Genomic DNA, 25,169 nt, shown 5'->3' with positions numbered 1-25,169 from the left:
GACTTGGTTCCAAGTGCCTGCAGAACCACAGATCTGTCCCTTTGGACTAGAAAGAGGCTGTTGTTTGAGATGATGGACAATGTTGTGCTCAGCCTGAGGATCCTAACTCCTTGCTAGCCGAACTCAAGTCTGACACATCTTGAAGGATATCTTCTTCAAGGATCACATTCTTCCTTTTCCTTTCTTTTCCTCCCAAATGCCTGAATCACAGAAGTGAGATGGAACAAACCCTTCTCTGAATCAGGCTCATATGCCCCTGATTGTTTCTGAAAAGGAAAACAGGCTGAGGCAGCTGGGGAAGATGGGAGCTGCCTTTTGGCAAGTGCTTATGTTGGCATCTTTGGTCAATCCAGGCACATGGTTATGTCTGTGAAGTGAAAATGCCAAATAAAGCGAGGGCAGAGGAGAGCAATCCCTAGTGCACAGCAAAGGGTGCACAACAGCACTGAAGCTAATCCAGCACAGCCCAGACATTCTGCCTGCACTCAGCTGCCATGGGAAAACAAGGGATGCTGGGATGACAATTTGAGCAAATACTAAGCTTAAGAGGGGATGCACTACAAGAAGTGTTTGTGCACTCACTGCAGACAGATACAGTTCTGCACACACCCCTATCAGGCAGGATGCAGGCATGACAAACCAAAAGGCAGCAATTACAGAGATTATTCATCCAATATAATAACTCCCATCAGAAGTTCACACTGCCATTCCTATTTCTTTAGAGTCACAAAGCATTCATCAGTACTAACAGTTTCATTTATCTTTTCTGAAAAGATTAGACCAAATCATTATTAACTGCAGATATTTCATCAGTGCTGTTATTAACAAACACATGAGAGGGCAGCAAGGAAACCAAGGTAGCTCCTTTTCCTCCTGCCTGCTGTAGCCCTGTGGTCACTCTCCTCTACTGGGTTCCAGAGAAGGTGCTTAACAACCCCAGACAAAGTCACTGGTCCTAAGCAATGGAATGCCTGTCAGGAACCCAGGGAGCTTACAGCCCTTCCTTTTGCAGAAATACTGTAAAAGCCCACAAAATATCAGGAATAACCCACTTTGGCTTCAGCACTGATTTTCACCTGAAATACTTTCCAATCATCACCATGGAAATACCCTAACAATAATTTCAGGGAGAACTCCTATTAGCTTGATTAGCTTCCATTCAGCCATTAGTGTGGGCCTGCTCCAATCTGACCAAAAAGTAAAATGATCTCCTTTATGTGACTTTTTCTGCTGCACTGAACTATTTTGTGCCTATCCCACAGAAAACAGCTTGATACAATGGCCAAATAACTTTATGATTTCCTTTTTGAATTTCTGCCTTTAAAGAAAAAAACCCAAAATAACAGTATTCCACATACTTCCACTGAAAATCAAATTTTTCCAGGCAAGGAGTCAAGCCAAACAGTCAATAGTCAGAGAGAAGTTCTCAAAGACAAAGATATTTAACCACATCTAAACCTACTGCCTAAAATATTTGTGTGAAACTGCTTGCGATAATTTTGCTGAATTTGGTATCTGAATTAGTTCATTACACAAAGACAAACTATTGGAGAGGACTGAACTTCACACCAAAGTTACATTGCACAGTCAGCACAGCAGCTACACAGATGTGCACCGAGGTGCCAAACCACCAGAGATGCTCCTTGGGGAAAACTCTCTCCATGCAATCCTGCTCATTTTGTTGATGAACAGAGCATGGAAAGGGATTAACACAGCCAATGGTAAAGACATTGATTTTTCCCTTTGGTAGTTGAAATTAAGTTCTGTGGACACCCAGAGACACTGATCCTGTAACTGTGAAATTTGATGTCTCAAATTAGTGTACCACTAGGAAGTTACAGGGCACATTCATCAGTAGTAGAGGTTTAAAATGGGTTTGAAAGTCACAAAAGCTTACATCAAATCTGCTGAAAAATGCAAATTACTTATTCAAGTTTCTGCTGTCCTGCAATGATGAAAAAGGGCAAAGGATGCTTTCCCTCCATTTTCACTTCCAAAAGTGTACTACAGTATTTATGCACACCTGACATACACCACTTACTGAAACAAAAAAAGAAGCATCCCAAACCCTTTCAAAAAATGAACTTCATTACTTAATGGAAGGAACTTCATGGAATAGCTTCAGTCAACTTTGGGTGTTTTATGAATTGGTACCAATGGATATGGGATAAATGGTTGCACTTGAAAATGAAAAAGCATAATAAAAATTGAAAAAAAAACCCTCAATGACTGAAAAGCCATAACCGATATGTTTTTTACTCATATTTGAGCCACTCAATTTTCTATTTCAAACACCTGTCTATAAGCATTTTCTGCTGTGCTGTCTCTGACAAAGCAAGCCTTGTGCTTAGCAGAATTGTTGGCTGAGAAGTAGAAGATCTGCTGTAGCTTAGCACTGTCAGAACTCACATCTTCCTGCAAAGTCACCCTTTGCCACCTTTTCTGTTCTCCTGCACAAAGCAAAGTGACGAGGGATGGAAAATAAAGTTACTGGTTGCACTTTAGCAGAAACTCTTGTGGACACCAGGTGGAGGAGCCTTTACAGCAGTACCAAGAACTGAGACCAAAGCCAGCATTCCTCCTACAGCTTTTAATCTGGGAAATGTGCTGGGATCCCAAGGTAAACACAAGAACCCTGCACAAGGAGGCAGAACTGAGCATGCAAAAGTTTGTGACCCACTGCTCAGGAGTGCTACTGCTGGCACTGATCTGCTCCCTTCAAACAAAACAGCTCCACTGCAGCCTCATTCTCAGCACCTCCATCGTGTCCCCACATCCTCTTTTGAATGCCTGGTCTAAATGGTATAACTAATCTCTGCTGAGCCACCAAACCCCTTAAGTCAGTGGTGCATAAGAGTCACAGCTATAGCTCCCAGGCAGGGAGCTCAGCACGAAAATGGAGCCTGTGCTGTCCTTACTGCTCCTTACACTCACATTTCCTCTCACACAACCCTGTTCTGCTGAGACCACGGAAGCCTGGGGCCCTCTATAGTAAAGCTCATCAGGTACAGCAAAGAGAACTTGGCAAATACCACCAAGAGCTGTTACCTAAGAGTCTGAAATATTTAGAGGCTAATCTTCTAAGATTAGTACAGTAGCAATGCTCTAGGGCAGCTGCTTTCTGAACATCACTAAACACAGAATAATGTTTTGCATATTTAAGAAAATAATCCTCCCCCAGTGCTGTCAAACACACCAGCAGTAAAAAGCAATACTTAGTCATTAAATGACTTTATGCAAATCAGCAGTGCTATGTACACCATTAGCAGGTGCCCTGTATTCAGCAACAGTGAACCAAAACTGTATAACTCCCAAATTCCTTCAAAGGGTAATTTTTTTATTACAGTGCACATTCACAATTATTTAGGGCCAAAAACTTGATGAAAAAATCCTATTCATCTGCATCTCAAAAAGTGGTACAATAAGAAATTATGGGAAAAAATTGTGGAAGAGGTTTTACAGCAACTACTGTGAGCCACAGAGAAATTTGATAAGAGGATCCATGTTTACCCCTGAAAGAATTTTCTACCAAGGTTGTTGACATAGAAACCAAGAAAGAAAGAAGGATAAATAAGAGAAACCTGCAGCTGCCTGTTCCAATGAGCACTTTGTTTGTCTTTTGTGACCAATGAGTAAAGTGTAAACTTAGGAGTTTTGTAAGAATGTATAAAAAGTATGCATGCTATAATAAAAACAGTTTAAAGCCTTCTGAAAAATGGAGTGTATTGCTTTGTATTATGACCGTCTCAACTATGACAAAAAATAACTAGAGAATTTATGATTTGGAAATACTGCCTTTCCCCCAAGACATTGCAACAGCAAGTGTTGAGTACCATGAACAAAATGCCATGTATTCTGAAATTATTCATTTGTGAGCAAAATCCACCCCATCAAGGCCCTCACAATAAACAACTGTATTCTGATTAAATGCCAGCCTACTGCATGCATGTGGAGAAGTCACTTGGCCAAAGTGTTAACATTGGCCAAAGATTCTTGCTACAGAGAAAATGAAAAATTACTTATCAAAGCAGATAAAAGATCACATTTTGCACAGAGACTGAGTGACTCCAGGTACTGATGTCAAAGCAGATGGCCTCAAATTAACAGCTCTTTTGTCAGGGTGACACTCTTGTTTCATTCCTGGTAGGTGAAGACTGACAGTCTTTAAAAATAAAATTTCCCAGATCAAATTAACCAATTAAAAAAAGAACAAAAACCCAAGAGGTATTCCAAACCATCTAATTCTGTGTTGGGAGTCCCCATGTAGAGCAGTTGTGATAACTGACACTTAGCTCTTTATCCCACAGGGTTTAGTTGCTTTTCAGTGCACCACAACACAGGTGCGTGTGCATTTCTGTGTGCACACGCGCCCAGAGCACTTCTGTGGAATTATATCCTGGATCCATAAAGTTAAGAGCAACAGCTGGAGCTACACACCTTTAATTATTCATGTAGGAAAACAGCACAATTGTATGGAGCCGTTGCACAGAAGAGCAGGGAACTAAAATGTACACCTGCACCTTCTTCACGTCTTCATTTAATATACAACCATGCCATTTACTGGAGATCTTGTGTTCCAGGGTGAGCCAACTCCTCTTTGCAGCTGAAGGCCTGCTTTTGTAAGTTTTACAAGATTTTTTACAAAGCAACAAAAAGCCTTACAAATGTCATCACATTAAGCCTTATGAGGATAACCGCATGGATTAAAAGCAAGTCTGACACAAATTTTTGCTATGAGCAAACTGATGTCTCAGCTGCCAGTGTTGATGCTTTAAGCACTAACATTTTTTAACTGTTTTTGCATTCATCAGAACATGTAAGAAGAGGAATAAAGACACAAGCATTTCATGGAGAGTTAACTAACAAAAGAACAAGCTGTAACAGAGATGTTACATCAATTAAAATTAAGAGGCTCAGGAAACCACACAGTGTACTTCAACAGAGGCAATGCAATTGCCCAATATTTAAAAATTAGGCTTTATCCCTTTTAATATTTACAGTGCTAAAAAACCCTGGGAACAGATTTATAATAATAATATGTAGGGCCTACACATCAACATAATTAACTATTGGGGGGCTGTAACTATTGGGCAGGACACAGCCTCCCTTCTTGGCTCTCCTCTCTTAAAATACATTAAAGACAGACATATAAACAATTTATATAATGACCACTCAGAGACGCATGCAGGTTTATTTTTTAAATGCTCCCCTTTCATGAGGACCAAGCTCCAAGGTATTTAAAAACATCAGCTTATGAAAACAAAGTCACTTTACTTTAAATATTTTAAACAAAAAGGAAAGCAGAAAATTGTAATCCTGTGGCATGACTCAAGGGGAGCCACACAAAAGAAACCTCTCACACAGGAGCCAGGTATGCCCCCAGCAGCCCTAGACAATGTTTGCAAAGTAATTACCACTGCATTTAAGGCACCTTTATTTAGTTACAATTACCTTCAGAAAACCTAGGCTAAATCTTCACGTCAGTAGCAGCAACAACTACAGCTAAATTGCATAAAACTTTTCAGTCTTGGCCTTTTTGGTTTTTAGTTTTCAAAGCATTACTTTATCAGAGTAAAGGCCATCAAGTAAAACCAAAATCCTTGTGGATTCAAGGTAACCTAGTCAAATTTATTTGAAAGTTGATTAGAAGAACTGTGTCAAGAAAAAAAGTATTTTAAAACAGCTTTATTGATGTTTATGTCAGATATCAATTTAATAACTGAGTAATAATCCAATTCTTGTATACAATTAGAATCCAGTGACCACTGCTATATAAACATCCTAACAAAAAATATTTGTAATTAATCCCAATTAATCCCAATTTGACCAAGGGAATACTGAAAACAGAGTACTTGTACACACAGTCATGGCTTTTTGGTCTCTCACTGCTTTAGGTGAGCAAGGGCTTCTAAAACGGGTCCTTCTGGCAACTGGAGGCAGCTAAAGCATTGTGCCCTTCTCCCCCCGTTATCCTTCAGATGATTATATCACACCTACTTTGTAGCACGATGGAAACTCAGCAAGGCTGAAGAACCGGCTCTCAAGTCTGATGACTGCATTAAATGTCCTGTAAATTCCCCTCTTCCTGACAGAAATCACACGTAAATTTATCCTCAATCAGCGAACCACCAACAAACATTTTGCCCTCTCCTTCCCAAGGCTGATGGAAATATGACACTCCTGCTCATTTCTTCCCCCCAAAATGCACAGACTTTTTCAATTTACTAACAGTGCTAAAATTAAAAAAATTCAGGCTAAAGAAAGAAAGTACTAATATAAACCCAAACCCAGTACTGACTTAAACCACGAATATTCATTTTGTTAAAGGAAGTACTTTGAAATCTGTGACTAAACAGGAATTTTCTGCTGTAAACAGATATATTACGGAGCAAATAATGGAAACAGAAGATGTTTCTAGAACCTATTTGCAAGAGTGTCCCGGTCACTTTGATGGAATATGATCAATAAATTATGGTAAAGAAGATGTTTTTAACAAACTACCTTCATGAGGGATTTAATAAATGATTATGTAATGCAGCAAGCAGGCCATTTGCTATTTAATGGAATACAAACTTTAATTATTAAGGATTTCCTTTCCCCCAGCTGTGATGCAAATGGCCACAGACAAAATTCCACTTGGCTGTTCCGAGGCACTTAACCACTCTAAGAACCTGACAGGAACAAAAAGCTGCAACAAATACACTCCCACAAATAAACACTTGTAAACATTTGCAGAAGTCCCTTCCATATGGACTGCATCTGCCGGGAAGAACAGGCACAGAACTCCAGTGTGACCCAGTGTCTCCATCAAAGTGTCTCTGCTGTGATTTCTCCTAAAACAGCTCACAAGGACCTGCAGGTCAATGAGCCTGTAGAGAATCTGCCAGAGCAGCTTCCCAGGTAAGTAATAATCTTGCACACAGAGATGTGCTTTTATCACGTTCTTCATCCTAGACACAGAACTGGTCTGCAAAGCAGCATTGTAAAGTAAATAAGGGAGACTAATGATGCCTGCAGAAACAAAAGCCTGACACTCATGGTCAAGGAATCCCAACACGTTTCGTTGCAGCTATACAAAGAACCCACAATCATATTTCCATGACGCTGAAGTTTCCATTTCCTACAATGGATAGGAACAAGAAACATGCATCTAGAGAGAAAACCAGACCAGCAAATTTCACTGCTAAGGCATTGCTGTGATGGGGGACAGAAAACACAAGTGCACTGGAATTGCCTCATGCAATGCCCAGCACCAACTGTGGAATGTGAACAAGAAGGTAAAACCCTCTCTTGTAGGGTCTGCCCTTAAATATATGTTAGGCACTGCATAAAATAGGCTGAATGCAGTTTTTCAGCATACACATATCTACATGTCAAAATTATCATTATTGTCCTGCTCGGTCACCTGAAAATACAGATGTTCAGAAAAAGCTGCTACTGTGCTTCGTTTTTTCATAAAAACTATACATAAGACCTTGTAAACAATAAATAACTTTCAAGTCAAAGTTCATTCTACCTCAAGCTTGAGTAAATAACATTTAAACTGTTAACATTTAAAGTTCATTTTCAAATAAAGTTGTCTCTAGGAATTCTTGCCACCCTCCCTATGGGAAGATGGCAAAACACTATACAAAGGAACTTTATTTGCTCTTATTTCTTGTAGACTGTGGAGTGAGCACTACAAATACTACTTGTTAAGACCTTTGTCTACAAGAGAAAAATGCTCTAGTTTATGTTATTATGTTGGCATAAAATCAAAGTTTATGCACTCTTAATTCAGCTTAAAACAAAGCATCAGCTAATTTAAACAGAAACAATTTCCCAGTTTAGAGAACAGTAGGTGGCCACAAAGAAACAGCTACATCAGTTTAAAAATAAATTAGCTTTTGATTAACTTGGGGGAGCTTTTAAATGCAGACAGACCTAAAATTCTACTTCCTATGTGGTAAGTGTAACATTAATTACCACTGTGCAGGAAGTGTTACATCAAACGGAATTGGTGGGATCTTTGAATATTCCAGATTTGCAGTGAGGATCACGCATTGCATCGTCTTTTCTATGAGAAGTCAAAACCCCATAGATTACAGGACATATGTAGCCACATCCCCCAGTGATGTGGTTATAAACATCAGACAGATCTGAGCTCATTTTCTGAAGACCCATGCAAAACTCACTGAAGCACAAACACCAATTCACTTAATCACAGTAGGTACCACCTTTTAATGAGTGTTTATTTGGTTTGGTAACAGGACAGCCAAATCACTTATCCTCCACTCCAGGGACTAAAACAGACTCCAGGCATTGTGATGGCAATGCTAAGAACCACAAAGTGCCATTTGAATGCTGAGTACTCTTCCAAATTAAAAACCTCATTTAAAACCAAAAGAAGTGCTAAGATACCAGGTCTTCTCTCAAACCAGATCAAATCTACATTTTCTCCAAATCACTTCACAGTTATGCTCTGTATTATTCCAATGCACAGCTGCCCTTGGAGAAGAGAAAATGGTTTATTCTGAAGTGATGGCAGCATTTGGCAGGCCATGGATCTGCTTCAGCAGAAAATTAGTTCCAGGACAATAAAGTCAGCTTCACAGAGAATTCTGTATTTTGTGGAATTAACTATTACTTTTTCACATTATACAGTATCACTGTAAATCCACCTTCTCCCTGCCTTTATCTGATGGAGTTTTTTATACCTGGGCAAGCAAAGAAGGCTAAATTCCCAATTTCATAGGACCAGGTCCCCAAATTTTGTGTTACCACCTTTAAGGAGAAAGACCTAAAATTAATACAACAGGCCTAAAGCATTATTATAATGACATCTATGTCCTTGGTTCCCTCTTTCACAACCATGAATCCTGAACATTCTGAATGGGAGCAATAGGAGCATCCCAGAGACCAGCTCCATCCATACCACTGCAGTTTATCCCTCTTAATTTCTTTATGGTAGCAACAGGAGAAATGCAGGAACTGAATCTGTTTCATACACTCAGAGCAAATGTGAAAAAGCACAGTATGAAAAGTGTCAAAGCAGAACAAAGTCAGGTTAGGTAACTGGTCTCCTGCTTCCGTCTGTGTGGTGCAGACAGACATCCATCCATCCATCCATCCATCCCACGTGGTGAACAAAACCTTGCTGTAAGGTGGAGAACCCAAAGGCTCTACATTAGCCAAGCAACACTGGAGCAGTCGGAGCTCTCAGTAAGGTAACAGAGCGTCAGAGTGAGCGACCCAAAGCACAGGGCCCAGACAGAGTGTTCCCATAGTGATCCCACTCCATCTCTATCCACTCCCTGGGCTGGGCTCAAAACCATCTGTATGATGTTCTGAGTGAATGTGCCTTCTCCCTCCATCAATTAACCAGCACAGTAAGTGATGCTACCACAGCTGGAGACAACTATAAATTACTGGCATTTCCCTAACATGCATGTTCACCAGTGAGTGATGATCTCAAACAATTCCAAGTGTTTGTTTTACAAAAAGCAGGGAATGCATATTGACTTAATAGATGACAACTTGAGGCTTGTGATGAGAAACTGCCATTGTCTTTTAATCACAGTCTCACAATAAATGAAAATTAGAGAGCTTGTCCTGTCCTGTGGGACCATTTGTAAGACTGTAATTAGCTCAGTGACAACCCACATAGACTTGGATGGAAATGTTGCAGGAAAGAGCAGAAGCCTGTCTGTATTCACAAACCCAGACAACTAGCTGCAGTTGAAATCTCTTTCTAAATATTCCTCTCATTTAGCATATCCAGTAACTCCAAAAATACATATACACTACAAAAGATAGCTGCAAGCCAGTCAGCTACAATTATGGTTTCAGATCATCCATCAAGTCCTTCCCAGCAAGACTGCACAGTCAAATTCAACACAACCCCAGCACGAACACCACTGACATCAGACCAAGTATAAATTGCTGAAACACAATTAAATAACTCTCAAGGTCACCTAGGAAATAAATGCACACCAAACCTATTAATTAAACAGCACTACTCAGGTGGTACAATTGCTGAGACATGAGTCCTACTCACTGCTGTGCAGCACAAGGGCAGAACCTGTGGATTTTTTTACAATGCAACACCAGAACATCTTCAATGCACCAGTATCAGGAGCAGAGTGTCATGCTTGGCCCAGGGTGGCTGGAATGAGAAGCTGGATGCATTTAAAGGAGACAGACATGTAGAGGACAAACTAAAATTAGATGCACATTCCCATGGGCAGTCCATGAGAATACTAACACTCTGGCGAAGCCACTATAAAAAGAACTTCCAAATTTGGAAGGCGACTAGGAGGAGCGAGGTATCATCAAACCCCTATCAACTGAAAAAAATGCCAGAATCAGCAGTTTTGTAGGAGTAGGAAAGTCTCCAGTGCAGAAATCTGAAAAAGCCCAGCCTGAACTGAGCAATTAGGAGCTATTTATCCACTGCCAGTGATGGAGGTTGGTGTTATTTGCAGGGTCAGAGCATTCACTCGGTGCCAGGATGCAGCAGAAAGCTGAGGAGCAGACCAGCTTGCATCCTTTGGAATGCCATGCCTTTGACAGATACTCCCAACAGCAGGGCAACAAAATCAGGACAAAAAGTGACTTCTTAAAAGCTAAAGTTTGAAGGAGCAAGGAAAATTCTAAAGGATGCTTGAAACACTTCCTACAAGCCCAGGGTGGTTAGGGGGATGTCTGTCTGTCTAGAACTCATTGGTGCTGTTCCCTGGCCCTTGGGCACCAGGGGAAGATGAGCCAGGCTGGCACCAGCCTCTCACACCCTGCCATGCACAGGGACAGGCAAGGCTGACACCCCAGCAGAGCTATGGACACGCTGGCCTAAGCAGGCAGGCCAAGTCCTTATTTTCCATGTGCTGTCTCCAATACATATCTAAGATGATATAAAATCTCTTACTGAATGGGCAGTCCATTAATAAAGATGCAGAAGATGCATATAAAATGCAAAACACAAGCAGATTGGATTTATGCACCTGACATGGCACAGACAAGTTCATGCTATAAAATGTGCTTCCAAATCCACACCTTGGAAGCAAGGAAATTCTGCATTCCAAGGAGTTTGTTGCTGTTTACATTTTTAGTCAAATTACATTTTCTTTAGGAATTTATGTCACAATATTTAAAAAGGAAAGCAAACGCAATTTTAAGAAAAGAACAAAAACATCCTAACAGGGATGCCGCTGTACTGGGGAATATCCACTTTTCCTTCCAGTACTTGGTTTGCTGGTCAGCAGGGAAGACTGAAATAAATCTTCTCCAGGGTGCAAATGGCAAGACAAGAGGCCACAGACACATGCTGGAGTCTGGAAAATCCCAGCTAAGCACAGAGACACATTTATTTATTTATTTATTTATGTGGATAGGAGGGTGATGAAACACTGGAATGGTGCCTGGAGTGGCTGGGCAATCTCCTTCTCTACAGAGTTTCCAAACTCAGCAGGATGGGCTCTGATTTACCTAAATTTACTGGACATGGTTTCAGCAGGGAGTTGGGACTGGGTAACTTCCAGAGATCCCTTCCAACCCATGTGATTCCATGACCCATGATACTCTTTTGCAGAGGGCTGGGTAGGTAAGTAAAGCAAGATGTCTGTGCAGATGGGAGTAGCCCCACAGACTGTCTCTCCTAATGAATCCCCTGGCTTGCTATCACCTCTGGAAAAGGAGCCAAGACATTCCAAAGCTCCACAGTGAGCTCCCAAAGCACCACTCCTGACTTATGACTGCAAACCAAAACATGACCCATGGTCCAAAGCCAGGAGACCTTCCTTTTGCCTCTCTCTGCTCCCAGCTCACATGCCCAGCATTTCCCCATCCCATTTCTTCTTTCTGCCCCCATGTCTGAACAGATCCTTTTCTGCTTGCCACAGGGAAATGGGTGGGGGGTTAAGATGGGATGCAGTTCTCAGGTGGCACAGACAGCCCAACACTTTCTCCTTGGAGGTACCTTTTCCAGAAGCAGGGTGACAGGGTGACATACTGGGTGACACTAACCCACCATGGGTGAGGATGCCAAACACCCCAAATGGGTAGATTTAGACTGTCTGGGAAAGAAATGCTGCCTGAATGAATTCCTTATTTTCTCTTGGGAAAGGGAGGAGCCCAAGACAAAAGTGTCCCACAGAATGGGGTCATCCCAGAGCCACCAGTGCCCAGGCTGAGGCAGGATTATCACAGCAAACACGTGACAACAGTTTCATCACCCCAGCAGAAGCTGCTCTAATGCCATCCAGTGATGCCCATCCATATAACCCAATATGCTGCAACCTATTTCCAGCTGGAGGTTGGCTTTTCCTCACCCTCTGATCAAGTAAAGGTTCCCAACATTTGGGTATCAATACAAGAACCAGTGCAGAATTCACCTATTACACCATCAGCAACACTGTAAAAGTAAAGGGAACAGAACTTACAATATCCTCTAAAAATGCTCTGAAAATGTCTGGCCTAGCTTAACTGAAAGAAAAAGCTTAGTTTAGCAGAAGCAGTAGAGATCTCTGTTTTTGGAGGAAAGAGTCCAGAGGAAAATTACATATTTGTGGTTTAGCTGGGAGTCATGATGTCTATCCGTATGCATAACACGTGGTTGCAGATTCCTAACAAACAAAGCTTTCAAACAACAACAAAAAAAGTAAGTTCTGAAAGATCCATCTTGTGTGTGCAGAGAGAGAGCAATTCATTTCAGTCGAGCTTATTTCCACAGCTCTTGAAGTCAGCAGTGCAGCCAATTATGAAACTCTTCATTCCAGGAAACACATACAGAAAGTAAAGCACAACAGCAGATGAAGTGTGGCAGCCACCCTAGTCCTCACCCCCCACAGCAGGATCCTCAAGAGAGGCGTTCAAATTCCACTTCCTGTGGATTATTCTATTTTACATTTAAAATGACTGGCTGCAAAAGGGGAGTTGACTTCAGGGAAAGAAAAAAATGTTTAAGAGGATCTGGACAGACTAGGAAAAGAACTTTCATGCATTTAAGGGCACATGCAACAGAAGCTTAAGCAGGGATGGAAAATGCTTCAAGATCTGGTTCACACTTGATTTATACTGAATCATTAACTATTTTGGTGCAAATTAGGCATGTACTTTCTGAGGCAAAAAATTGCAAAATCGATGGCAAACCTTAGTGAGACCTCATTTCCTCAGTCTGTTATGGATACTGCTACAGTTATCTGGGATATTGCAGCCAGCACTGCTTCACTTGAGCTAAAATAACCTTGTGCTCCATTAAAAGGAAAGAGAATTAATGTAGCATGGCAAAGAGTGGTGTCATTGTCTGCACTCAAAGACATTTTTATGCTCCACAGTAACCCAGAAGAGCAAAACTTAAAGATGCAATGCCACTTAGCAGAATAAAAGGATTCTGCTGCAAATAAAAGAGACAAAAGCTGCTATACCAAATAAAGCTGCCTTCCCCCTCCTTTGCGGGCACACTCAGGCCACATTATCTGATGCTTCATAGGGCTCATGATGAAAATCACTGGCACATTGATTAGCACTACAGAACTTAGTCTTTTAACTGCTGGGGGGGTTCTGATACTGCACTCACTTCGGGGCCACCAACAGCTCCACAGAAAGCCCTTCCACACCACACCCTGACAACAACACAAGTCATAACTTCGGGGCTTTTCCTCTTAAACATCAACATACATTCACAAGAACTTCAACTAAAAGGAATCAGATGCACAACAGTAACAAAAACTGCTGGGAAGGAGAAAGCCTGCAGGAAACCCAGCTGCTACAAGCCCCACTATGCCCCCTGTGTGCTCTTGCCTGGTGCAGTCTCGTTCCAGAACATTTAATTTCACAAATAGCAACTGCAAACCAGCTTCTGTCTTCCGTTGTTGCACTTCACTAGTCAGTTACTTGCTGTAGCCACGGCTGACTTTAAACATTCAATCTGTTATTTTATAACACTCATTAAATTGGCTCTTGCATTAAATATGAAATCATGTTATGTCACTGGTTTTCTTGATATTTTATTTTAATTCTCTCAAGGACTATGGTGTACCTTATTCATCATAGAAATTGCAAATTTAATTAATTCAACGGAATGGATGAGATTTAAAATTATTGAAGTGATCAGCTCATCTAAGCAATAAAAATAATTAAAGGAAGTGAGATTCTCTAATGCATCATTTCCACGTAAACTAGAGCTTTATATTTATATAAAAAGTTTTATTTATTTATTTATTTGCATAGCTATAGTTAATACATCCCTGAGGACCGTATTTACTGAGCATAAATTTATATAGCTGAGGATTGGTTTGATTTTCACTGCATCAGGAAAGAACTATATATTTTTGACATAAAGTAAAACCTTAAATTAAGCTCAGAAAAAAAATTGTGCTAAAGAACTACATCCACTGAACCTGAACAGGCCTGATTTTTACCCTGTGTTTGGTTTATAGAATAACTTAACTAACAGCAGCTGAGCTACTCACACTACAACTGTGCCACAGTAAGACAAATGAAATTCAGAAAGGAGTTACTGCATCCACGTTTTCTATATATTAATAGTGTTTCTCTTGAGATTCTTGGGGCTTTATGGAGTGTCATGCACGTACTTGGTGAATATAAACATAAAGGACATATTGTTGTGCACAAAGGACACCCCCCAGTTTTAATTACCCTCTGTTCAAAAAGGACAAGGCAATACACAGTTTCTTATTTTTCCCCGCATGAGGAACTTAACTTCAGTGCTTGTGTTTTGTGTTATGGTGGGAAGAGGAAGTAACTCCAAAATGTGGCTTTTCCTCCTTTTCTTGTGGCAAAAGAGTGTGGTGAGGAGCAGTGCCAAGTTTGGGTGCTCCCAATTGCCTCAGCCATTGATGAGGAGTTCCCAGCTCAAAGCATGGAAATGAGCAGACTCCAAATGGACACCAGCACACTCATGAAGCCAGATAAGGGATGTGTCTTTTTCCCCGTGTCCCAAGTCTGTTCCACATCTAGGCTGCCTGCTGGCCTGCTGCAAGGCCAGCCTGCCTTGGGAAGTTGTTGCTGGAGCAGAGGCCTTGCTGCTGTCACCGCACGCTCGTGGCCGTGCCTCAGCCCCAGCCTGGCTGAGGCCGGACCAGCAGAGGCACAGGGACAGGCTCAGCCTAGTGGAGCTGAGTCTGTGCCTGGCAGTCCTACTTACCTCCAAGTACCCTGACTTACAGAGCCTTTCAGGGACAGCCTGGCCTTGTGCCAAAAGAACTTCATTTATCACCTGAAGGGCTGCCACATGTCAGTAAAATCTGCTGCTGCCTTTGGCGAAGGGATGAAGATTGATCAGAGTCAGACTTGAGCCTGATGTTGCTGGCTAATGGACCCTGCCTGCCTGCCATAGCCTGTACACTGTAAGGCCTGGGAGGAGGTGGCAGAGGCAGGGAATTATGGGCTGTAAGGAAGTGGGAATGTAAAGCCAGCAGAAGCCCCTCCAATACTTACAGAGAGATCTTGACTGCATCACTCCCAATAGGAAAACATTACCCAAGCCCAGCACAAATCCTGCAAGAGTAAACTCCACTTGGGAAAAAAAATTCCATGGTTTTTAATCAGTTTTCCAGAATGGGTCGAGGCTTGTATTGTCAGACTAATGCAGATTTTATCGTTATTTGGATGTCATAAACCAAAATTAGCAAGGCAGCTGTAAATCCATGCCAGACGTCATAATAAGATGGTGCAACAGTGTCACACCACTGAAAATACGTAGATTGCAAAACTAGAAATCAGAGTGCTAAAAATTACGTTTACCTAATGTTAAAAGAGGACCAAGAAATCAAAGTTTACCAGAAAAAGATAAAGGAGAAAAATCAGGAAAATGACAATGGATTTCTTGGTGAAGAGATTATTAAATAGCAATTTTCTTCCCAAGCTTCTAAATTTAAAAAATGGGAACATTAGTACACATGGAACTGCTGGAAAAGTAATAGTTACCCAAGATAACAAATCCTGTGCAGGTACATGCTCAGCAAAGGAAGTAAGTTTTCATTGTAACTTGATGTGCAATCTCACAAAGATAAAGCACTAGGTTCTCCAAACAGCAAGGCTTAACCTACATTTCCATCCATTTTAAACTCTGCAAAATCAACCCTTTACACACTGATGTACAGCCACATAACCAGAGTAAGAACCTGAGAAACACAGCAATGCTGAAAATCACACTAATGCACAAACTCCTGCAGCCCAGGAGCTCTGTTACCACAGGAACACAAGCTGTGTTTGCCTAGAAATCTCCTACTGCAGTGTAGCACAGCCCAGATTATTCAAGCACAGCTAGAAGAGGAGAACATACCAAAGACTGATGGAAAAAAAAGATTCTGAACCACTTCAAAGTTTCTTCTCAGGGCCTGCAAGTTCAGCTAATGAGACTTGTGCCTCATTTTAATTCCCACACAAAATTCAGCAGGGCTTGCTTTACACTACAGTGACGCAAAGGACTGAGGTAAGAAGAGGTTGAAATCACAATGAGTATTGGTGAGAAGCAGATGTAAGTGCAAAGGATGAGGAAATTCTGTGGGTTTTAAACAAACTTTCACATATACCTTACTTAAGTGGGAAATGGAGATGAGAAAAAGAGAACAGAAAATACTGTTTGTAGTCCAATTTCCTTATTTTTTCTATACTATTCATTAGGCATCATAACTACAAGGCTGGACAGAGAAGAAAACATAGATTTATTAAAAGGACAAATAAAAAAGATGCTGGAAAATGAACTGGATTAGTTATGTGCAAAGCAGTGTCTGCACAGAAAAGGTCAGATTTCACAAATGTACTGGAGCCCTGCTTGTAGAAGTGAAACAACTTCTTCAAGGAAGATTTCCATGACACTTATTGGCTATGACCATGGACAGTAAGGACTGCACAGAAACAGAATCATTTAACATTCAGCCTTATTTAGCTTTCCAAAAATAACTCCCTGTACACTGTCACCTTTGAGAAACCATCCCATCAATTAAACTAGACCTCTGCTTTCCTACAGAAATCGCTCTGAAAAAAAAAGTTACCTTTTTTTCCTTATTTTTCTTAACTTACATACACTTACTGTCAGAGCTGAGCTCCCCTCCTCTGGCACACTTCCCTTTTCACTCTTAGTGCTTCCTGATGTGATGCAGCTCCATTACTCACCAGAGATGACAGTTTAAAAGGGGATGTCATGGTGACCCAAGCAAAAGAGCTCCAGTGGGGTGCTGGCAGCACTTGGAATGATTTTAGGGTCACCATTTAGCTGGCTGAGGGCATGGCTGCAGGAGAAGGAACATGACAGAATACATCATCTGCTGCTAAACCCTAGCATGGTAATTCCAGGTCATGAAAATCTTCTCTCAGACAGATCTAGAACATGTCAGCTTTTCTGAAACAAGAGCAGAAGACTTTGCCCATTTCCCCTTGAACTGTGCACCTTGGTGCAGGTAGTGATGCAGAGCTTGTGCAGACTTGCCTGCCTGTCACTAAAGCTGTCATTGCCTCTTTGCACTCCAAGCCAAACCTCACAGATACAAACTGTGCGTGTGGAACAGCTGGCCTGCCACAGAGGAGCTGAACTCCATCCTCCACTGCTCAACAAGCCACTTGACAAGCTGAACACTTGTGACCACATGGAAGCCATTTAGACTCTTGTTTCAACTGAGTTCTGTGCATTTTAGCCCTTTCCCTGCATCAGCTCACTCTTGTCTTTTGTTCATTCTCCCCAACTTGTAGAAGCTCATAAATATGTTCTGCTTCCAGTAAGGCCCAAGTGAATGGCTCTGGAGTCTGACTACACCATATCTGTAACCACAGCTGCAGAAGGGCTGCACCACCTCCCTAAAAGCACCTGCACATTCGTTTATCTCTCACCATTTTACAATGCAAAACCTTTGGTGAGATATAATAGTACACATAACATCCCTCTTCCTCCTTAACCAAATATCTAGGTCAAACCTGTAAGCTTAAGAGGGATGCTGCAGACATTTGACATGCCATTTTGAGCTGTGGTACACTTGTTTTCACTTTCTAATTATCATTAAAAGGAAGGAGCTGATTACATCCCAGGTGATGACTAAAGAGGCTACCTGGAACAGAGGTTAGACAGTTAAAGGAATAAAGTAGGTATTTATTCAAAGCCCTTCAAAGGATACACCTTGGGCAGTACAAGAGCCTGGCTGTGGCTCTGCCCAAGATGGACCCAAAATGGACACAAGATGGATGACGGGTCATTATTTTTCACACTTTTATAAGTTATGGTCCATTTACATATTGGGGTTAATGATCCAATTACAGTTTCATATTATGAATTCCCATCCTTCCAGATTGCTCTCCTCAGCTCTCCATTGCTTATACTTCTTTGGGCCTGAAACTACAATGGTGTCCTTGTTTTTGGGCTGGAAAAGGATTGTTTTGTCTGACTACCCTGTGAAGAGAACTTGCTCAACTTTACACCAAGTTCAGAGTTACCCAACAACGCAGTCCAGAATCTGAAAAATATGAAAACTAAAACTTAAGGCATCACAGGCACCAAACAATTTTATTAGTCTAAACATGACAAACAGGAAATTCCCACCATTCTGCAGAAGTCTCAGGTACAGCAAATATTCTTGTGAGAGATACCCTTGGAATATGATTCAGTGTATGAAAAACTGGAAAACCCAGCTGCAATTCTCTTTAGATAAAGGTACTTACCTGTCTACACTGTTTCTAAAGCAAAGAGACAAACACACCCCACCCTCCCAAATAACTTTATTTTTTGCTTTACATGGTTAGAACACACAGCTCTGGAAATAAAAAGAGCAGAGCTTTCTTCAGCTTGCAAGGATGGAATCTCAAACACAAAATACAGTATAAAATAAGCATCTCACTAAAACCAGCACTAAGTATTGACATTGGTTTGTCTCATTGTGCAACAGACACTGTCAGCTGAAATTCTTCTGCAGGTCTCCAAAAATCATGAACAATCCTGGAAATAGGCCCTCCTGCACACTGCTCAAATCCCCCCAAAGACCTGGCACAGAGAGCTCATTGGTGGCAGAGCAATGGCTCAAAGATGAGAACACTGCACACGGCTGCAGGTGATCCATCAGATTATTGCATCCCACAGCAGAATTTGTAAGGAACACCACATTATAAAGAGTCTTGCCAATATTTGCACTTGACTTCTGAGCTGCTCTTTGTATTTGCTAATTTCCATTTCCCCTAAATTTTCTAAACTGATAAATACTGTACAAAGCAATGAAATGTTCCTACCGATATTAGGATGCTTCAGGAGGCGACAGATTCTAGCTTCTCTCTCCAGTTTCTGGTGATCTGCACCAAAAGAAAGCAAAACAGTTGTGTTAGTATGAATATTAACATAGTTTAGTGTATTTGCTTCAGAGAATCATCACATCGTCAACATCTCATGGGATCGTTAAAAAATATCTCATTTATTTATATCCACTAATATTTTCAACCAAACTGTCATATTGATTTTTTTTACCTTTGTGTAGAGCAGGAGGCTGGAGCTCTGGACTTGTACATCACTGGGCCCTAACAATCTTTTCTGGAGATAAAACACTACTGCTTGTGTCAAGCTCTGTTTTCTACAATAGACAACATCAATATTCTAAAATACCAACTTCAGAAAATAGAACTGCTTGAAATGTTAAGAATATGCTTCGAACCTTTAAAATATTAAGAAATTAACAAGGTTAGAAAAATCTGCTCTGGATGGTAACTCTGAAGAGTCAAAAATTTAGTATCAGATGTTAGAATGAAGAAGTTCAATCCCTACTGCGAAGTGTCTGGTTAGATATGTAGGTCAAAAGAACTGTAAAAACAGATTTAAAATACAACAGAGAAAGCAAACACCACCTTTAAAATACTTAACACTTCAAGTTTCTGACAGCACGTTCTAAATCTGGAGGAAAGAACAAGAAGGAAAACTTGTTTAATTTTTCTGCAGTTTGTGCTTCCTAATATTTGCAGTCAACTCTAACAACAACTGAAGCAATTTGACATATGTTAACAGTTCAGATTATGTTCACATACTTTTAAGAACTGGGATAGTTCTTGAGCTAGTCACTACTTGTCAACTGACCCATCATACTTTCTGAGGCCTAGCAGCCTCAGAAAATTATTTCTCTTTGCATGAGAAAATTTGTCAGCTTAACCCTGTCTACCTTAACATTTACTAAAAAATCCCTAGAAGTTCAATGTACTAAAAAGAACTATAAATCTGCAACATAAGCTTAAAGCTCTTTTTTTAAAGTTAAACTCTGCCACTGGGGTTTCCCATTAAGATTTCTGAATTCAGTTGCAGCAGGGCTGAAACATAAGCACAGACATCTACAGTTACAGTACCTTCATGTCCAGCAGCTCTGGCTGTAACTTAATCTTGGGCTGAGCACTTGGCACATTACCCAGAGCAAGCAGGGAGTTGATCTGCAAGGCAAACTGAACTAAGCTGGGGTGAGAACAAAGATGAAAATGTGAACGCTGCCTCAAAAGCAAAGAAAGAATCCAGGAGCTATTGGACATTTTGCACAGGAGCTGTGTCTCTGGTGCACCAGCAGCTCTACTTTCAAAGGCTGCTCTGTACCACCTCCAGCTACATTTACAGATCAGCCAGCACAGCCAGAAACCTGGAAGGTGTCTGACAGTCTCTATGAAGTGCTAAAAACATCCTGTGTTGACTCTTCAGGAATAACACAACTATAATAAAGAATCTGATCTCCAAATACAAAGCATAAACATTTGAAGTTTCTTTGCTAACAACTGCTATATCGCACAACTATAATAAAGAACCTGATCTCCAACTGTAAATACAAAGCATAAACATTTGAAGTTTCTTTGCTAACAACTGCTATATCACAGCTTCTGAACTGACACTAGATGTGATTAATATAATTTATTGATTATAACTGTATTGATTAAAATCATGCCTGATATTGAAAAAATCACAGTAAAAACATAGTAGAGATGCTGCTGGAGGCACTGCAATATATGAGCGTAGCACCTACATCATCATCATCATCAACATCATTGTTACTGCCTGAATTATATATTTCCAGGTTTTTACTCCAAATTCAGCCAGGATATTGATGGACACCCACCAGGTGCTCTCTGCTGTCATGTAAACCAGAACAATGAGCTCTCTGCATTTAACTCCTTCAGTGGTTTGTGTCACAGTAATTGCTGTCACAAGCACCTACATCATCATCGTCATCAACATCATTGTTATTGCCTGAATTATGTATTTCCAGGTTTTTACTCCAAATTCAGCCAGGATATTGATGGACACCCACCAGGTGCTCTCTGCTGTCATGTAAACCAGAACAATGAGCTCTCTGCATTTAACTCCTTCAGTGGTTTGTGTCACAGTAATTGCTGTCACACCTGCTGGGTGACTGCAGGTACCTCACAGCCTGCACACTGTGCTGAGGCAGCAGAAAGAGCATTAAATACTCCCTGAGCCAGGCATTAAAGTGGACATTAAGGTCCAGAAGATGACAGACGCACTGCCAAAGAAATAAAGTATTCCTTAGTGTTGTCAGAGGAGTAAGTCTGCAGTATCTAAGTGTTTGGGGGTGGGACCAAATGCAACTTTAACTTTGTGTGATATCCACGAAAATGACCCTCCTCTAAAATGTGCACATTTGTTCTATGAGTTTTAGGAAATCCTGTTCCTTCCTCTCTCCACTGGGTTTATCTGCATGTACGTGCACTGCTGTGCCATCCGTAGCTATTTGTGTCACCCTGCCTCCTGCCAGGGCTCAAGTGCTGGGGAGCTAAAGGTGAATGTCAGAGGGCAGGGCACACCGAAATACTTCCAGCACTCAGCTCCCAAACATCTGAAGGGTAAGGTGTGCCACTGCAGAGTCCACTGGGAAACAAGGGGCCTGCCATACAGCCTGGGAAACTACCTAGGCACAAACTCCCCTAACTCTGAGAAAGTTTGGGATAGCATCTGGTGTCAAACATTTATGTTACAACAATATCACAGGAAAAGTTGTGGAAAAAATAAATGCAACAATAGGTCTCTTATTAAAGAAATCAAAGAGCTAATTCCTCTCAATTTTGACACCATATAATTCACCAGCTAAAACTGTGTTTACCTGCCAGGTAAACATGAAACAGGAAAAATTATTATCAGGAGCAGGAAGCCAAGCTTGAAAGCCACAGATAATAAAAAGGGAACACACAAGTACATTTATATACTTGTTTCCTTTCCACTATTTTAATGACCTAGACTCAATTACAAACAGGTCTCCTACATTGCTTAAGAAACTGTAATTAATTGAAAAATATAAGCTCAAAGCACAGCAAAGCAAATGCACAAATTCTAGATTACTTTATGAAAGCAAGTCTCCATTAGTGAACAATGGCCTCTACCACAGCAACAGCCTGTTGCCAAGATTGGAAAAAGATCAATGCTGTCAACCTCTGATACCATTGGAAAGAAAGCAGCAATGAGAATAATGTGGGTTTATGAATGGAAAAAACCTTGCAGCCACCTACAAGTAAGTTTAATCTGACATGGAGCCAAAAAAAAAAAAAAAAAGAAAACAAGATTTAATGCACTGAACTGTGAAAATCTCAGCCTTGACAATAACTAATGAAATCCTGTGAAACCTGAAACAGACAGAATATAGCTGTAAAACTGGGGGTACTCATAGACTGCACCAACTTAAAATCTTGAACTAGTCGTCATTCATATGAGGATGCTCTAATAGACCCAAAGCTAATATTATAATGTATGACACCTGCCTCAGAAAATTAGACTGCCTGCATTGAGTTTCTGGTAGGTAGGCAAATAAAATAACTAATTATTTCAGCAGTATCAATATTTGCTTTCTCACAAAAGCTTACACATGTAGACTCCACACTTTTCTTGGATTACATCCAAACATACGTAACAATATAATGATACAACATATCATTAAAGATGTATAATGTATATATGTAATTATGTATTGTATGCCTTAGTATATGGAAACATATAATTAATATCTTCAGCATATCTCTCTTCTACTAAAGTACCACGAGTCTTCACCCAAAGTGCTGATGCTGCATGACCACCCAAACTGAGCTTAGCACCAGGGCAGAAACGTGCACCTCTCACCACCTATCAACACTGGCATCTAAAATGCAAACTTCTCCAAAGCAAAGGATGTTTCTAACAAGTATCTGTAGAAACTTCTGTAGCTGCTTTTTGTTATTTTATTATTAGAGCTGGCAGTCCACAGAGAATAATATAAATGCATTTTCCCAGTGTCCCTTGCACTGTCTTGTCCATTTCTCACTTTCCCCCCAGGACTGACTGTATAGATTATTAGTCAGCATGAGGTGACGCATGTTTTGGCAAATGGCTTATCTTTTTGAGAAGGGTCTCTACAGCCTGCTTCCTACTCTGTGCAATCCAGTTCAACATGTGTATTTTCCATGGTTTTCTTCACACAGCTAAATTAAGAGAAAACAAGGAGCACTAACTTTGAAGGGGCTCTTCAGATGCCATTGCAGCCCCAGAGCACCTTGATGCCGTTACATTCTGCCGTGGAAATCAGAAAAGGACTGCAGAAATTCTGACAACAGAATACACAGGTTAACAGAGTAAAAACTTCCCCTCTCACTATCCTGACTTTGTCAACTTTGCTGACAACTGTCTAGAGCACAACAAAGCATCCACAGCCTCATGGAACGTAAATATTTGTAATTTAAGGCCATGCTGTCATAGGAATAGTGCTGTAAAAGACACTTGCTTTAACTGTATAAACCAGCAATGTGGTTTATACACAATCTAACTGCATCAAATACAGCTTCGAAACTCCCTCTGATGAGGAATTAAGGCTCTGGAAACAGCCCAGTTCTATTTCTTAGACCTGACCATTCCTGTAAGTTGAAGTCACCAGTGGGTGTCCTGGTTTCTGCTGGGATAATTCCCTTCCTAGAGGCGGGTACAGTGCTAAGTTCTGCATTTAGGATGAGAATCATGTTGATCCCACAGGGATGTTTCAGCTGCTTCGATAAGCAGTTTGCACTAAGGCAGCTTCTCACAGCACCCCAGAGGTTGGGGCTGAACTGCTGGAGAGCAGCTCTGCAGGACCGGGCGGACAACAGGGAGTCCAAGAGGCAGCAGTGCCTCGGGGGCCAAGGATGCCAGGGGTATCCCGGGCTGCGTGGGGAGGAGCGTGGCCAGCAGGATGAGAGGTGATCCCCCATTTGCTCTCCCCCTGTGGGGCCACATGCGCAGCACTGCCTCCAGGTCTGGCCTCCCCAGCTGAAGACAGACAAGGAAGGACAGGGGAAGGCACTGGAGCACCTCTCTCATGAAGAAAGGCTGAGAGAACTGGGCCTCTTTAGCCTGGGGAAGAAATGGCTGAGAGGGAACCTTACCAACACAGGTAAATTCCCTAAGAGTGGCTGTCAAGAGGATAAGGACAGACTTTTCCCTGTGGTGCCCAGTGATAGGACAAGGGGCAACAGGCACAAACTGGGACACAGGAAGTTCCATATGAATATGAGCAAAAACTTCTTCACTTTGAGGGTGACTGAGTACTGCAACAGGCTGCTCCGAGAGGCTGTGGAGTTTCCTTTTCTGGAAATACTCAACATTCACCTGGACATCATCCTGTGCAACCTGCTCCAGCTGAACCTACCTTTGCAGAGGACTGGATTAGAGGATTTCCAGAGGTCCTTTCCAACCCCAAACATTCTCTGATAAACTTGGGGGAAGCTGGCTGGGGGCTGCTGCTCAGGAACTGAGTAGACACCGGTCCATGAGCAGTTGCATCATGCATCACTTGTTTTGAATGTTTTAATTCTTTTGTCATCATCCTCCTCCTATTACTTATTATTATTCTCTCTTTTCTGTCTTAGTGAACTACCTTTAACTCAACCCACAAATCTTAATGTTATTTTTTCTGATTGTCTCCACAGTCCTCCTGCAGGATGTAGGAAGAGGGACAGAGTGAGGCCGTGCTGTATTTACCTGCTTCTTTGATCAAACCACGACAGAGGGGACCAACAGCATTACTAAGCCCCTGCCTGAGGTGCTTCTTATGAAAGGCAATTTACAGACCTTTAGCAGGTTGCAAGCATTCATTTTCAGCTGGTAAGATAAAACAAGAACCACATTTATTCAAGTAACAGTCCATGACACAGCTCTTTGAATTTTCTATTACTGAGTTCATGCTACAGCAGTGCTCACAGACAAACCTCAGTTACCT

The 25,169-nt window shown here is 41.3% G+C and overlaps 1 protein-coding gene across 26 annotated transcripts in view; it reads right to left on the bottom strand.

The window, feature by feature from the left end:
• Window positions 1–25,169, bottom strand: part of CAMK2D (calcium/calmodulin dependent protein kinase II delta) — a 120,450-nt gene that overhangs the window by 53,064 nt on the left and 42,217 nt on the right. For 25 of the 26 annotated variants that reach the window (XM_039710632.1, XM_039710636.1, XM_039710638.1 and 22 more), the window contains exon 4: window positions 19,210–19,269. In XM_039710632.1, the coding sequence (XP_039566566.1) occupies window positions 19,210–19,269 (60 nt within the window). Of the gene's footprint in view, window positions 1–10,036; window positions 10,123–19,209; window positions 19,270–25,169 lie in introns of those variants that run through there. The other variant, XM_039710648.1, reaches the window with a different exon arrangement.

The sequence above is a fragment of the Passer montanus genome, unplaced genomic scaffold (assembly GCF_014805655.1).
Source record: "Passer montanus isolate IOZ18808 unplaced genomic scaffold, ASM1480565v1 scaffold23, whole genome shotgun sequence".
Lineage (NCBI taxonomy): Eukaryota > Metazoa > Chordata > Aves > Passeriformes > Passeridae > Passer > Passer montanus.
This window is presented reverse-complemented; position numbering and strand designations above follow the sequence as displayed.